General features: G+C 48.2%; 1 protein-coding gene and 1 pseudogene across 1 annotated transcript; one reads left to right on the top strand and one right to left on the bottom strand.

The window, feature by feature from the left end:
• Positions 1–933: 933 nt before the first annotated feature.
• LOC142194220 (olfactory receptor 52P1-like) lies at positions 934–2,730 on the bottom strand (annotated as a pseudogene).
• Positions 2,731–7,771: 5,041 nt separating this feature from the next.
• Positions 7,772–8,719, top strand: LOC142194219 (olfactory receptor 52A1-like). Its single transcript, XM_075263236.1, has one exon. It carries the CDS (start codon positions 7,772–7,774, stop codon positions 8,717–8,719), a length of 948 nt encoding a protein of 315 aa, XP_075119337.1.
• The last annotated feature ends 8,633 nt before the right edge of the window (positions 8,720–17,352 follow it).

The raw sequence follows: 17,352 nt of genomic DNA, 5'->3' as shown, positions 1-17,352 counted from the left end.
CTGCCTGTTCCTCACGTTCGGTACTGTACTGTTTTTATTTTTTTAAACTTTTTTTTAATACCAAATGCGGTCGTTGTGTTATTACTCAGGCAGCTTGTTACCACCGGTTGCCATCCATTTACCCACAGCCATATGTGTTGTTGTCCCTTTGACATTACTAAGACCATGCTTACATTAAAGAGGTAGAGAGGTGTTAGAGTCCTCGGAGTGTTATTAGGGCTCTCACGTCCAGGACGTCCACAGCACCAGCAAAGATCAAGTTTAAAGAATTTGCTAATGCCAGTTACATTGTTGGGTTTTGTAGACTCTTTACTGGTTCTATTGACTTGTTGGACGTTCTGTGTTGGACCCAATGACTGTGAGATGAGATGCTGGAACACAATGGATGGGCACAGAAGGTCACACATTCTCTATTATTTGTGACTAATTTTGTATTCTGGATAGGGTTGAGCAATCGGGATCGGGAAAGATCAGATTTCGATCGGCGATTGAGCAGATTTCACGATCGGGGTCAGCTGGAAAATGATCGGAAATTGGATTTTGAAATATCAAGATCGGCTCAATCCTAAAAGTGACTTTTCCCATAGAGAAACATTTAACTAGGGTTGAGGATCGGGATCGGGAAAGATCGGATCTCAATCAGAGATCGAGCAAATTTCAAATTTCATCAGGGTCAGCTGGAAAATGATCGGAAATCGATCCTGAAATCTCAAGATTGGCTCAACCCTAACTCTGGACTTTTCATACAACACTTCACAGTCCTAGTAGATGTTACTGTCCATTGTCCTTGGGTGGATATGACTTCTACTTGAGGCCATATTGATAAGAGCTCGTGAATTCCTTAGATTGACAATGACAGTCATTTACTCTACCACTTCTCCGCATGAGTCCTGGGACAGTAAATTTGGCCTCTACAGAAACCGCAGCATAAAATTAAGACTTGTGGATAATGATCCTTTCGTGAATTTCTTTGGTCCTTGCCTCATAAATCATGGGATTGCACATGGGTGGAATAAGAATATAGATATTGGCAAGAATAATGTGAATGTGGAGAGGGATGTTATGTCCAAACCGATGGGTGAAGAAGGAGAAGAGAGCCGGGACATAAGAGATGAGGATGACGCAGATGTGGGGGGCGCAGGTGCCCAAAGCCTTGTGATGAGCCTCCTTGGAGGACAAACGAAAAACTGTCCTAAGAACACGGTTACACATATGGCATCCATAGCTACCACCAGCAGAGCCACAGTCAAACCATATATCTGGTTTACGGTGGTATCGGTACAAGCGATCTTCACCACCGCCATGTGTTCACAGTAAGTGTGTGCAATGATATTGGTTCTGCAGTAGGACAACCTCCTGATCAGAAATGGAGCTGGAGCCATGAAAAGGGATCCTCTTATTATCACTAGGACCACAATTTTGGCAATAAGAGAGTTGGTTAGGATGGAAGTATATCTGAGGGGATGGCAAATAGCGACATAGCGGTCAAACGCCATAGCCAGGAGTACCGTGGACTCCATCATAGATAGGGAATGGATAAAGAAGAGCTGGGCCAGACACGCATTAAAGGCTATCTCATTGTCATTAAACCAGAAGATACAAAGGATTTTGGGGGTTGTCACTGCTGTTCCCACCAGCAGTGCTGGCCGTGCGCTGAGCTTGGCTGCATCTTCGGAGCAGTCTCCATTCTGGTCCGATCTTAAACTCTGCCTCCTCACAGACCAGCCTCCGACAGGACCAGCGTTGATTGGCCGAATGCTGTACACTGGCCAATCAAAGCGCGTCAATGCATTCCTATGGGAAAACGTCAGCTCCCGCATATCTGACAGGGATCCCGACATAATCCAGTGACTTGGGCTTGTTAGATGCCCCCAGACATGCTCCCCCTGCTGGCCCAGTTACATTGCAGAGGTGTTGCATCATTTCCTGGGGTATCATAGTGGACTTGGTGACTCTCCTGAGGTGAATGCTGGGATCCCCTGAAACGAAGCATTTTCTCCCATAGACTATAATGGGGTTCGATATTCGATCCAATATTGAGCGGCTATTCAAAACAAATATCGAATATTGGATATTTTACTGTTTGCTCATCTCTATTCAGGACTCTTACACCTCTCCCTATTGTATCTTGTTGGATTCCTGGACTAGTCTAATATTTTTAGAGTTAATACCCCTCAGCTCTGACGTTCTCTCCGCTGGGGCCGCTCTACACTGTCTACAGATTTCCTCATCATTTATGGTCCCCAGATTTTTGTATTCCGCTCGGCGATGTCTGGAAAGATCTTGTTATTGTCTTATGATGAATCCTTGTGGGACGTCTCTCAGATCCTCACATAGTTATAAAGTCTTGTTACCAGACAGGGCGACTTATCTATACAAGGCAAAGGTAGGTCAATGGAGGCGGCAGGAGGTAGTAGAGGTGGGTCTGGTAAGGGTCACCATGGACCTTGTGTCATTGAGGTCTCCGGACCTCTTCATCCTTAGTCACTCCGCGGGACGTTGCGATTCCTGACATATCAGGTACCTCTAGTTCTTTATAGCATTGTTTTGTCTACTGATGTGTGAGGGAGTTTTTAGCGCTGGGGTGTGATTTTTATTGGCATTATTTTTGGATAAATATGATCTGTCCGTCACTTTTTATTCTTTGTTAGAAGATGGGATGAGCAGACACTTCTCACCAAGTTTGCAGATTGTTTTTTCTTTCTGGTGTTCACCATCCGGATAAATCATATTCAGAGAAACTCGGAGCGAGGGGTCCGAATAATAAAGAGGCTTAGTGGTGAGTGGATCACAGTCACTAGTGGGGTGTCACAGGGGTCAGTATTAGAAGGGGTCATGGTCACCAAAGGGTTACCACAGGGGTCAGGATTGGAGGGGGTCACAGTCACCAGTGGGGTATCACAGGGGTCAGTATTAGAAGGGGTCATGGTCACCAAAGGGGTACCACATGGGCCAGCATTGGAGGGGTCACAGTCTCCAAAGGGTTACCACAGGGGTCAGTATTGGAGGGGGTCACAGTCACCAGTGGGGTACCACAGGGGTCAGTATTGGAGGGGGTCACAGTCACCAATGGGGTGCTGCAGGGGCCAGTATTGGAGGGGGTCACAGTCACCAGTGGGGTACCACAGGGGTCAGTATTGGAGGGGGTCATAGTGACCAGCGGGGTACCACAGGGGTCAGTATTAGAAGGGGTCATGGTCACCAAAGGGTTACCACAGGGGTCAGGATTGGAGGGGGTCACAGTCACCAGTGGGGTATCACAGGGGTCAGTATTAGAAGGGGTCATGGTCACCAAAGGGGTACCACATGGGCCAGCATTGGAGGGGTCACAGTCTCCAAAGGGTTACCACAGGGGTCAGTATTGGAGGGGGTCACAGTCACCAGTGGGGTATCACAGGGGTCAGTATTGGAGGGGGTCACAGTCACCAATGGGGTGCTGCAGGGGCCAGTATTGGAGGGGGTCACAGTCACCAGTGGGGTACCACAGGGGTCAGTATTGGAGGGGGTCACAGTCACCAGTGGGGTACCACAGGGGTCAGTATTGGAGGGGGTCACAGTCACCAGTGGGGTACCACAGGGGTCAGTATTGGAGGGGGTCACAGTCACCAGTGGGGTACCACAGGGGTCAGTATTGGGTCCTCTCCTGTTTAATATCTTTATTAATGACCTGGTAGAGGGTTTACAGAGCAGGGTCTCCATATTTGTAGATGATACATGGGGCAGATAGAATATTATAGGGGGATCTAGGGGAGCGGGACGCTTGGACGGAGACCTGGTAAGTGAAGTTTAATGTTGACAAATATAAGATTATGGATTTTCGTTGCAGAAATAAAATGTCTGATTATGAACTTAATAGTAAATGACGGGGTGAGACTGACAGTGAGGGAGATTTGGGGATCTGATGGACGGTCGGCTTATCTGTAGTGCCAGGGTCAGGCACATACAATCATAGGATGTATCAGATTCAATCTCATAGTTAATCAATGGAAGAACAAAAGGACGGCGCTCTCAGGTCCAAAGGAATTTATTCAAAAAGAAGATTGCACAACGCAAAAACAGTTGCCGCGTTTCGGGTCGGAACCCTTTATCAAGTGCGTAACTAGTTAAAAACAATAAATATAGTATATGTATAAAAAACATGAATATACAAAGACATAATTTAAAAAACAGATTAGCTTGTCAAAGAAAAAAACAACAGACCACGACGTTATTAGGCAAGAAAATCATTTACCTATAAACACAGAACCTATAAACAAATCCAAGGTATAATATATGAATTCTGAATTAAGCTCAGGTGATGTATTACACATCATTAGTCATAGACAAACTATTATATATTGATCATATTATTCATACTCGAGATAACTATAGATCCTTAACATCCCATATGTTCAGTGACTATTATTATATTTCATTAGAACAAGATTCCAGCAATAATATTGTCTTACCTTCACTAATCGAGCTTCACTCAAGCTAGGAAGAAATAAACTCTATCCGGAGCGCCTCGGCCTATTTAACCGTACCGCTCCATGTGCCACTTCCGGAGGAAAAAGATGCGGTCCAAGCTGGAACGCATGCTCATTAGCTAGATGTTACGAGCCTTTGTGCAATTTTTTCGTGATCGGCCGGTCTGATAAGATGCGTCTTTAGTTTGTGTTTGAAACTGTAGAAATTGGGAGTTCTGATTGTCCGGGGTAGAGCATTCCAGAGAAGTGGTGCAGCTCGGGAGAAGTCTTGTATACGAGCGGGGGAGGTTCTGATAATAGAGGATGGAAGTGTTAGGTCATTGAGTGAGCGGAGAGCACGGGTTGGGCGGTAGACAGAGATGAGGGAGGAAATGTATGGGGGTGCGGCATTATGGAGAGCCTTGTGGGGGAGGGGAGAACTTTATATTCTATTCTATAATGAATAGGCAGCCACTGTAGACCGGAGGCCTCGCTGTAGTGACCGGCACAGACCGGAGGCCTCACTGTAGTGACCGGCACAGACCAGAGGCATCGCTGTAGTGACCGGCACAGACCGGAGGCCTCGCTGTAGTGACCGGCACAGACCGGAGGCCTCGCTGTAGTGACCGGCACAGACCAGAGGCATCGCTGTAGTGACCGGCACAGACCGGAGGCCTCACTGTAGTGACCGGCACAGACCAGAGGCATCGCTGTAGTGACCGGCACAGACCGGAGGCCTCGCTGTAGTGACCGGCACAGACCGGAGGCCTCGCTGTAGTGACCGGCACAGACCGGAGGCCTCGCTGTAGTGACCGGCACAGACCGGAGGCCTCGCTGTAGTGACCGGCACAGACCGGAGGCCTCGCTGTAGTGACCGGCACAGACCGGAGGCATCGCTGTAGTGACCGGCACAGACCGGAGGCCTCGCTGTAGTGACCGGCACAGACCGGAGGCCTCGCTGTAGTGACCGGCACAGACCGGAGGCCTCGCTGTAGTGACCGGCACAGACCGGAGGCCTCGCTGTAGTGACCGGCACAGACCGGAGGCCTCGCTGTAGTGACCGGCACAGACAGGAGGCCTCGCTGTAGTGACCGGCACAGACCGGAGGCCTCGCTGTAGTGACCGGCACAGACCGGAGGCCTCGCTGTAGTGACCGGCACAGACCGGAGGCCTCGCTGTAGTGACCGGCACAGACCGGAGGCCTCGCTGTAGTGACCGGCACAGACCGGAGGCCTCGCTGTAGTGACCGGCACAGACCGGAGGCCTCGCTGTAGTGACCGGCACAGACCGGAGGCCTCGCTGTAGTGACCGGCACAGACCGGAGGCCTCGCTGTAGTGACCGGCACAGACCGGAGGCCTCGCTGTAGTGACCGGCACAGACCGGAGGCCTCGCTGTAGTGACCGACACAGACCGGAGGCCTCGCTGTAGTGACCGGCACAGATCCGAGGCCTCGCTGTAGTGACCGGCACAGACCGGAGGCCTCGCTGTAGTGACTGGCACAGACCGGAGGCCTCGCTGTAGTGACCGGCACAGATCCGAGGCCTCGCTGTAGTGACTGGCACAGACCGGAGGCCTCGCTGTAGCGTCTAGCCTGATAGATGAGCCTGGCCGCTGCATTCAGAATAGATTGTAGAGGGGAGAGTTTAGTGAGGGGAAGACGGATTAGTAAGGAGTTACAGTAGTCAAGGCGAGAATGAATCAGAGAGACAATAGGTGTCTTTAATGTATCTCTGGTAAGGAAAGGGTGTATTCTGGAGATGTTTTTGAGGTGGAGGTGACATGAACGTGCGAGTGATTCAATATGAGGGGTGAAGGAAAGGTCTGCGTCACACATGACCCCGAGGCAGCGGGCCTACTGCCTAGGAGTTATAGTAAGGCCTGAGACTGCAATGGATATATCAGGGACAGATCTATTAGATGGTGGAAACAGTAGTAGTTCAGTCTTAGAGAGATTTAGTTTCAGATAGAGCGAGGACATGATATTAGAGACAGCAGAGAGACAGTCACTGGTGTTCTGTATGAGTGCAGGGGTGATGTCCCGGGAAGATGTGTATAATTGGGTGTCATCAGCATAAAGATATATAAATATCTTTATAAATATATATCTTTATATATAAAGATATATATTTATATATCTTTATAAATATATATAAAGTCATAATCCTGACTTTACGGCATTATTGAAGCTGCTGTAGTTGGCGATTCATCGGATTGTCCCGGGTAGAACATTCCACAGCACCGGGGCAGCTCCAGAAAAGTCTTGTAGACAGGAGTGAGAGGTTCAGATAACAGAGGAGGACAGAGGCAGAACGGAGAGGACAGTAGACAGTGAGAAGGGAGGAGATATAGGGAGGTCAACGTCATGGGGGGAGAATGGGAGAATGTAATATTGTGTTCTAGGGTGGACAGAGAACCAGTACAGTGAATGGCACAAGGTAGAAGTATCTGTGTACCAGAAGGATAGAAAGATGAGTCTGGGGGTCGCAGAAGAACAAATAGAAGAGAATTGTAACAATGAAGATGACAGAGAATCAGAGCGACAATGAGGGGTCAGAGAGAGAATGAGGGGTCAGAGAGACAGCAAGGGGCCAGAGAGACAGCAAGGGGCCAGAGAGACAGCAAGGGGCCAGAGAGACAACAAGGGGTCAGAAAGACAATGAGGGGTCAGAGGGACAATGAGGGGTCAGAGGGACAATGAGGGGTCAGAGGGACAATGAGGGGTCAGAGAGACAACGAGGGGTCAGAGAGACAATGAGGGGTCAGAGAGACAACGAGGGGTCAGAGAGACAACGAGGGGTCAGAGAGACAATGAGGGGTCAGAGAGACAACGAGGGGTCAGAGAGACAACGAGGGGTCAGAGAGACAACGAGGGGTCAGAGAGACAATGAGGGGTCAGAGAGACAACTAGGTGTCAGAGAGACAACAAGGGGTCAGAGAGACAATAAGGGGTCAGAGAGACAATGAGGGGTCAGAGAGACAATGAGGGGTCAGAGAGACAACGAGTAGTCGGAGAGACAATGAGGGGTTTTACCGCTTGCATAGTGAGATAAGGACAGATTCTCAAGATGTTTTTTTGCTCCAAGGTCTGGGACATGGTCTACGCCTAGAGGAGATTTCACCAGAATCATAGACGGGGATTCTTTACTGTAAGACCAGTGAGGCTATGGCACATACAACCACAGGATATGGTTTTTTTTACCTTCCAGTGGATCAACACTGTAGGATTATAGGTTGGATTTGATGGACCTGTCTCTGCATCCAACCTCATTTACCATGTTATTATGTATGTCATCTTCAGGTTGGAGTCCACACCCTGCAGGAGAAGATGATGAACTCCACCTTCTATCCCACCTACTTCCTACTGGTCGGTATTCCAGGCTTAGAACATGAACATATCTGGATCTCCATCCCTTTCTCTATCATTTATATATTTGCTTTGCTTGGAAACCTCTTAGTGATGGCCGTCATCCTCGTGTCTTCTAGACTCCATGAGCCTATGTATATATTCCTTTCCATGTTGGCATGTAATGATGGTCTTCTTTGTACGAGCTTCGCTCCCAAAATTTTGTCTGTCTTCTGGTTCAATGACAGAGCCATTAGCTTTAATGGATGTCTTCTCCAGATGTTCTTCATTCATTCCTTCTCCAGTATTGAATCTGGATTCTTGGTTTCCATGGCTTATGACCGTTACATCGCCATATATAAGCCTCTCCGATATAGCTCCATAATAACCAGGAGGCTCATAGTCAGACTGGTCATCGTGTTCCTGGTCAGGGCAGTTGTTCTGGTCGGTCCTTGTATTGTTATGATAAAGACGTTCCCTGGATTCAAGACCAACATCATTAGACATTCCTACTGTGAGCACATGGCCGTGGTGAAGCTCGCTGACGCTGATATACGGATCAATAGTAAACTTGGCCTATTAGTGGCTTTCACCATTCTTGGTGTTGATTTGCTCTTGATCTTCTTATCGTACATCATGATATTCAATGCCGTCTTCCGTCTTCCATCTAAAGACGCTCGTCTGAAAACCTTTAACACCTGCACCCCTCATATCTCTGTGTTTCTGAGCTTTTATGGCATGGCCATATTCTCCTTCTTATCCCACCGATATGGTAAGAATATTCCAACTTATATCCACATTATCTTCTCTGACATCTACCTCCTGGTTCCACCTCTGCTCAACCCACTGGTCTATGGGATAAAGTCAAACCTGATCCGTGAGGAGATCTGGAAACTTCTACAACGACCATTCAGATGGGTTGTAAGATGAGTTACTACCGGTCAGTACAGATCGTCCTACCATGTGATGTGGGTGCCAAGAGTCAATTTACTCTACTCAATATTGCACTCAATGTTCACTCATGCTGCAAATTCAATCTACCCTTCACTCAGCCCATACACTCCAGGTAAACACCGCCATCCCCTACTAACTTTGATGGGTTGAATTGGCACCCCACTCACATATGCACATGTCTCATTAATGGCCAGGTGCAAACTTACTTTATAAAGGTAAAGTGTTTGTAGAGCATATGGAGGCCGCCATTAAACTGAAGGATCTAATGCCCAAGGGATCAGTGCTTATATATAAAAAGAGATGACAAATCAGTCAGAACAGTTGTAAAAATAAAAGGGAGAAAAACAGAAAACCTTATGAGTTACAGTCCTGGTTCTCTGGAGCTTAGAAGAATGAAGATGGCCAGCACCCAACTTGGTGTAACCACATTCTCTGGAATCCACAGTTCTTATAATAGTGAGTCCTAGGTCATATTTATACAGGTGTATAAAAGACACCTGTCCACAACCTCAGACAGTCAGACTCCAACGTCCACTATGGTGAAGACCAAAGAGCTGTCGAAAGACACCAGAAACAAAATGGCAGCCCTGCAGTAGGCTGGGAAGACTCAATCTGCAATAGGCAAGCAGCTTGGTGTGAAGAAATCAACTATAAGAGCAATAATTAGAAAATGGAAGACATACAAGACCTCTGATAATCTCCCTCCATCTGGGGCTCCACATAAGATCTCACCCTGTAGAGTCAAAATGATCACAAGAACAGTAAGCAAAAATTCCAGAACCACATGGGGGGACCTAGTGACTGACCTGCAGAGAACTGGTGCCAACTAGAGATGTGCAAGTAGTTAAATACTCAATATTCGTAGAGCATTCGGCCAATCAACGCTGGTTCTGCATCTAATTTTTCCATTCGAATAGCGAGTGGTACTCGATTGAGTACGAGTATTTTGAATACTGTAGTATTCTATCCAATACCTACTCGATCGAATACAACTCGCTCATCTCTAGTGCCAACGTAACAAAAGCGCCATTAGTAACACACTACACCACCAGGGACTCAGATCCTGCAGTGCCAGATGTGTCCCCTGCTACAGCCAGTACATGGCCGGGACATCTGAAGTTTTCTAGAGAGCATTTGGATGATCCAGAAGAGTATTGGGAGAATGTCACATAGTCAGATGAAACCAAAGCAGAACTGTTTGGTAGAAACACAACTCGTCATGTTTGGAGGAGAAAGAATACTGAGTTGCATCCAAAGAACACCAGACCTACTGTGAAGCATGGCTGGCAACATCAGGCTTTGGGGCTGTTTCTCTGCAAAGTGACCAGGACGACTGATCTGTTTACGTGAAAGAATGAATAGGGCCATGTATCGTGAGATTTTCAGTGCAGACCTTCTTCCATCAGCAAAGTCATTGAAGATGAAACATGGCTGGGTCTTTCAAGTCAATGATCCCAAGCACACCGCCAGGGCAACGAAGGAGCGGCCTCGGAAGAAGCATTTCAAGGTCCTGGAGTGGCCGAGCCCGTCTCCAGATCTCAACCCTATAGAAAACCTTTTGAGGTAGGGACAGCCCCAAAACATCCCCGCTCTAGAGGAGATCTGCATGGAGGAATGGGCCGATGTACCAGCACCAGTGTGGGCCAACCTTGTGAAGACTTACGGAAGACGTCTGACCTCTGTCATTGCCAACAAAGGAGAGAGAACAAAGGACTGAGCTGAACTTTTGTTATTGACCAAATACTTATTTTCCACCATAATTTGCCAATAAAATCTTTCCAGATCAGACAATGAGATTTCTGGATTTGTTTTCTCATTTTGTCTCCCATAGTTGAGGTCACCCATGATGTCACTCACAGGTCGACCTCATCTTTGTAAGTGCGAGAACTTGTACAATTGGTGGCTGACGATATACTTTTTTACATAAAGTATATAGTCTAAGGATTGTATATACCGTGAGGGCTGCATCACAGAGAGAACAATCTGCTGTAAGATGGGAATTCTGAATCAAATAAGTAATAGGATTGCATGTCCTGGCCACTGTCATGGGGACCCCTCAGTGGATAGCCCCTCTAAAGGGCCATTTACCTGTTAATGATCTATTCTCAGAATATGTTTGCAATACAAGATCAGTCTCCAACATATCATTAAAGGGGTTGTCCAGGATTCACATATTTTTCTTGGAGGCCGAGGAAGGTAAAAATGGTTAAACAAAAAACCCACAAATACTTACCTGTCCCCGATGCTCCAGTGTCCCCACTGTTGTCAGGTCTTGGGTTTGTTCTGACGGAGCTCCTCACCACACGTGACCTCAGCGGCCTAAGGAAAAGAGTGAGGACATCCCAGTCCCATAACTTAGGCCTCTGTGGCCTGAACAGTCACATGTGGTGAGTGGGGTTGAGCCGATCTTGAGATTTCAGGATCGATTTTAAAATCCAATTAATGATCATTTTCCAGCCGATCCCGATAGTGAAATTTGCTTGATCGCCGATCGGGATCCGATCTTTCCTATATCCTAGTGGTGAGGATTCTGTCAGAAGAAACCCTGGACAATGGCAGGGAGACGAGTGAGTCATCCGCGCCTGGGAAGCTCTGTATATGTGTGTAGTGTGATTCCTTTTACGGGTAATTGATCAATTGTTTGGGATGAATTGAGGATTTAAGGGATTCCCCAGTTTGCAGTTGTTGTGAGTGTGAGATATGGTGATATGGTGACTTTAGAAGAGCCAAGGTTGAAGTTTCTGGGAACTAAGTGTTAGGAACCTGATGCAATAATAATCACAGTAAGTCTTGGGCAACTAGAATCCCCAGGCACCGAGGTACAAACAGCCCTTGGTAGGGTTGATACGATCTTGAGATTTCAGGATTGTTTTTAAAATCCGATTTTCGATCATTTTCCAGTCGATCCCATTCCTGAAATTTGCTCAATCGCCGATCGGGATCCGATCTGTCCCGATCCCGATTGCTCAACCCTAGCCCTGAGTGTACAATGCTCTCGTAACTGGAGCAGAACCAGGCCCCGGAGTTCTTCACCAGAGCTCCTGATGGTGGAGTTGGACTTGGGGCCCAGACCCCAAACAGCCCAGAGAGCGACTCACGCCCAGCGAACCTCAAGTTAGGAGGACCCAGAAAAACCCAGACACTAACCTCAGTGGATGAAGTTCAGGAGAGCAAGTCAGCACGGAGAGAAGACGTACAGGGCAGGTTGGGCAATCCAGAGGTCAAGGCTGGTTCCAGGGGAAGCCACAGATGGGATGCCAGCGCTCGTCTTGTACCTCCAGCCTGAGTGGCTGGACGCATGCGCAGAATTCTTTCCCTGGATACGGGAGAGCGGCGACACAGTGGCCAGTACTGGAACCGCTCTCTATATAATTTGCTGTAGATCCATCTTCTAACTATTGTAGATTATATTAATATGTTTCCACTTCTCCCCGATCACTGGGCAGGCGCGGTAAGTTCACTCCTCGCACACTCACTGCCTTTTCGGGGGCTTTAAGGTTTAAGTAAAGGTCCTATAGTAGCTGTTGTGAGGGGCATAAGGGAGGTCGGACACCAAGTGAGATCAAGGTTAAATTAGTTTATTGAGAGGTGTAAGGGTGTAAAATAGAGAATCACCATGGGATCCGCCATACTGAGACCATTAGGGGGATGAGCCCCCTAATATCCCGGGCCTGGCAACCACTATGCACTATAGCTGCTACGAGGTGGCAATGGTTATACACATCCTAAGCTTCAGAATACTGGGAGGGCTATTTCGTCTATATGTGGCCCAGCCTTTGAGCATTGGTCACTTGGTGTGCAAACGGAGAATATGACTGAGCCAAGACTGAACACGATGAGAATAAGACTGAGCAGAGACTGAAGACTGAATCCAGAGAGACTCAGCAGAGCGCCTTGGGTTTGGAGGACGATGCCTTAGCAGCTCAGTAACCACAAGCTGAAGACAATGGGGCAGTTTTGTTATTTAGATACCAATTTTCTGGCATACACAATTGCATCCCCAACATGTCACCGGTGTTATGTCAGTCCAGGTAGCTGCAACGGGGCTAAGGAATAGCAGTAGGGAATCTCGCCCTGCACTACTCCCACTAGCTATCCCGGTCCCTGCCTCATGGGTGTGGGTCGGCTGTACTCAGGCTAAGCCTGACCCCGACAGCTCCTCTCTCACTGATTCCGTAGGCCTAGAGGGAAGTGGGAGAAGGAATGCCCTATAAGACCTCTAGGGACTGGAGACTAAAGGGGGTCACCCCTAACGAACAAGTGAAGCTGCTACTGACAGGGACTGACAAGGGTGTGCGCTGACTAACAACACAAGCAGCACACAGGAAAAATGTGGGAAAGGATTCCCCCAAACCAATACGGGAAGGAACCATACACTAGGAAACAAACACAGGGAAACTGAGTAGAAATCAAAGGATAAGGCAATTCACTCACACAGTCAATTATACACAGAGGGAGGATTGGTGAACACAGAAGGGAAAACACACAAACCAACTCGTTCACCCAAACCTCCCAAAAAATCAACCACGGAACTTCCTCTATCCCAGAACATCACCTACTCCTCCTGCTAAGGCCTAGCTCTGTAAAAGCGACACTCAGCACAGAACCATGGGAGGCATGGGTTTAAATACAGAGTAGAGACCACTTCTCCCAGGTGCAAATGGGAGGACAGACTAATCAACCAGGAGATAAAGCTGCCTACCAGCAGTGCACACGTGCAAGTCAGAAGGTGTGCACCAATACCCACGACAGGACAACCCCGCAGCGCCAGGATGCCACCCCAGACACTGCGCAGCCAAAAACTCCCCAGGTAAGAAAAATAGAAAGTAAAGAACCTAAATACTCCTAACAGGATCCTCCCCTCAAGGAGAAGACTCCGGATTCTCTAGGAGCATCCCTCTTCGGGAACTCCTTGTGGAATTTCTCCACGAGTCTGGGGGCTGACATATCCGACTCCAGGACCCAAGAATTATCCTCAGGACCGTATCCCTTCCATGCCACCAGATACCGTAGCTTTCCCCGAACATATTTGCTATCCAGAACTCGGGATATCTCATACTCCCCGGACTCAGAAACTGGTGGAACCTTAACTGGAGACGTTCCCTTCTTGGCCTTCTTTAACAAGGAGACATGGAAGACCGGTTTATCTTCCACCTTTTAGGTAGTTGCAGCTGCGCCGCCACTTCATTTACCATCTTGATGATCTTAAAAGGACCCACAAACCTGGGACCCAGCTTCTTGCTAGGAACCTTCAACCTGATATTCTTGGTGGACAACCAAACCATCTCACCAGGGAAGAACTGCAACTCTCCTCTCTTCCTATCTGCCTGGACCTTAGCCTGGTGCGACGCCCGCACCAGATTCTCTCGGATACGGGACCATACCCCTTGCAGCTTTTTAGAAAATAGCTCCTCCTCCGGAACTGGGGAAGAAATGGAAGAAAATACTCCGAAAACAGGATGTCTACCACCGGAGCAAAAAAAAGGTGTGGTACCTGTGGCATTGAAATCATGGTTGTTTAGGGAAAATTCTGCCAGGGGGAGAAAGGCAGCCCAATTATTCTGGTTCTCTCGAACAAAACACCTCAAAAACTGTTCCACATCCTGATTCTTCCTCTCTGTTTGTCCGTTAGACTCTGGGTGAAACCCGGAGGAAAACGACAGTGTAACTCCCAACCTGCTGCAAAAAGCCCGCCAGAATTTAGCCACAAATTGCGGTCCCCTGTCCGAAACGATCTCCTCAGGAAGACCATGCAACCTTACAATTTCTTTAATAAACGCTTCTGATAGTGTCTTGGCACATGGCAGCCTGGAAAACGGGATCAAATGGCACATTTTCGTGAAGCGGTCAACGACTACCCAAATGACCGTGAAACCCTTAGACACCGGAAGGCCCGTGATGAAATCCATAGACAGATGAGTCCAAGGTGCCTTAGGAGGTTCCAATGGATGTAGAAGACCGTGGGGACGGGTATGCGACGCCTTGGCTCTTGCACAGACCGAACAATTTTGAACAAACTGCAAGACCTCCTTACTCCACCCTGGCCACCAAAAATTCCTAGACACCAATCTCATGGTCTCTGAAACCCCCGGGTGACCAGCAAGAACCGACTCGTGACACTCCCTCAGGAGACTTTGTCAGAGAGTAGTTGGGACAAAAAGCTTGTTTCTAGGTATCTTGGAAGGTGCAGCGTGTTGCGCTTCGATCAAGGCCTTCTCCAATTTCGCGCCCAATACTGCTACCACCACTCCATCCCCAAGAATAGTGGCAGGCGCCTCTCGTTCCTCCTCAGTCGACATATACCGGGATAAAGCATCAGCCTTAACATTCTTTGAACCCGGCACATAAGTCACGTTAAAATGGAACCGCGCAAAAAATAGAGCCCATCTGGCCTGCCGTGCATTTAATCTCTTCGCCGACCCAAGATAAATTAAATTCTTGTGGTCAGTAAATACCTGGACTGGCCTTCTGGCCCCCTCCAGGAAATGACGCCAATGTTCGAACGCTAGTTTTATTGCTAGTAGTTCCCTATCTCCGATGTCATAATTCCGTTCAGAGGCAGAGAATTTCTTAGAAAAGAAGGCACAGGGATGCGTACCCTCCTCGAACTCCTGAGAAAGTACTGCTCCCACCCCCACCGAGGAGGCATCCACCTCCACTCGGAAGGCCAACCTCTCATCCGGCTGTCTCAAAATGGGAGCGGACGAGAATCGCTTCTTCAGTTCTTCAAACGCAGCTAGCGCCTCTGGCGACCACTTAGCACAGTCAGCCCCCTTCTTAGTCAAGTCCGAGATAGGTTTCACAACCTCAGAAAATCCCTTGATAAACTGGCGATAATAGTTGGAGAACCCCAAGAACCGTTGGACCGCCTTTAGGTTCTCGGGTCGCGGCCACTCCAAGACTGCCCTGACCTTCTCAGGGTCCATCTCAAACCCCTTGTCCGATAGGATATAGCCAAGGAAATATAATTTATTGACCGCGAACACACATTTCTCCAGCTTAGCACTTAATTGGTTAACCCTCAGGAGATCTAAAACCTCTCTCACTCTCTCCCAATGAGTCTCCAAATCCGGGGTGTAAATGAGTATATCGTCCAGATAGACCACAACCCCCCTCCCTATGACGGCACTTAGTACATCATTAATAAAATTCTGAAAAAACGCAGGAGCATTGGTTAGACCGAAAGGCATCACAAGATTCTCAAAGTGTCCTAGGGGTGTGTTAAACGCTGTTTTCCACTCATCCTCCTTCTTGATTCTCAGCAAGTTATACGCCCCACGTAAATCTATTTTACTAAACCAGCGGGCTCCCGTAATCTGGCTGAATAGATCCGAGATCAACGGAATGGGATAGGGATTCCGCACCGTGATTTTGTTAATCTCCCTAAAATCCAAACAAGGGCGCAACCCTCCATCTTTCTTCTTTACAAAGAAAAACCCCACTGCTACTGGGGACTTAGATGGGCGAATATGCCCCACCTCTAGACTCCCCTCAATATACTCTTTGAGCGCCTCCCTCTCCGGAATAGTGAGATTGTACAACCTTGTCTTGGGTAACACTGCATTAGGTATAAATTTAATCGAGCAATCATAGGTGCGATGTGGTGGTAATGTCTTGGCTGCCCTTTCCTCAAAGACCTCCCTGAACTCACATATTTCTTGAGGCAAATTGTCTATAGACAAAGACATAACGGATATGGGCAGACATCGACCATTACACCCCTGCCCCCAAGAAACTACTGTCTCGGTCTCCCAGTTGATAATAGGGTTATGCTGCTTCAGCCAGGGCCACCCCAAAACTACTTGTGCTGGTAACTTAGACAACAAGAACAAGTCAATCTCTTCCCTGTGGCCACCCACAATAAACTCCAAACCCTCCACCTGTTTGGAGATGACAGCTTGCTGTAGAGGGGTCTTATCAATAGCCCACACCGGTATCTGAGACTCCAAGACCAAAGGACTCACCCTTAATTGCTCACAAAACTCTGAGTCAATAAGGTTGACTGCCGAACCACAATCAACCAAAATCCGGCACTTCTGCCCATTTACCCATCCTTCAAGGGTCAACCCGGCAGTCTGAGTACAGGAAATATGCACACCTCCCTCCTTAGTAGGTTTTCTCCCTTTACCCTCAATAGACCTGGGGTTATTACTCTCCTTGGCGAACCATTCTCTGGAGGGGCATACCCTTGCTACATGTCCCATCCCTCCACACACAAAACAGCGTACTGTGCGGGACCCTTCACTCTTGGGTCTAGCACTTCGCACAGTGGCCCCAATCTGCATGGGTTGGTCTCCCGGGTCCTCTCTAAAAACAGAGAATTGAGGAGGGCTAAGCCCCCCAGGACTCTTGTCTCCACGCTCCCGGAGGCGCCGTCCAACTCTAATTGCCAGCTGCATGGCCTCATCTAGATCTCCCGGAACAGGGTGAGAAACTAGATGGTCTTTAACCTGGTCCGAGAGCCCTGTCTCAAACTGACTAAGTAGAGCGGGGTCATTCCAATGTACTTCTGCTGCCCACCTACGAAACTCGGTGCAATATTTCTCTATAGCGTGATCCCCTTGCACCACACGTCGTAGGTTATACTCAGCCGTGCGTACCCTGTCTGG

Source organism: Leptodactylus fuscus, chromosome 2 (genome assembly GCF_031893055.1).
Source record: "Leptodactylus fuscus isolate aLepFus1 chromosome 2, aLepFus1.hap2, whole genome shotgun sequence".
In the NCBI taxonomy this organism is placed as follows: domain Eukaryota; kingdom Metazoa; phylum Chordata; class Amphibia; order Anura; family Leptodactylidae; genus Leptodactylus; species Leptodactylus fuscus.
Note: the sequence above shows the minus strand (reverse complement) of the source record. Positions and strands in the feature narration are given on the sequence as shown.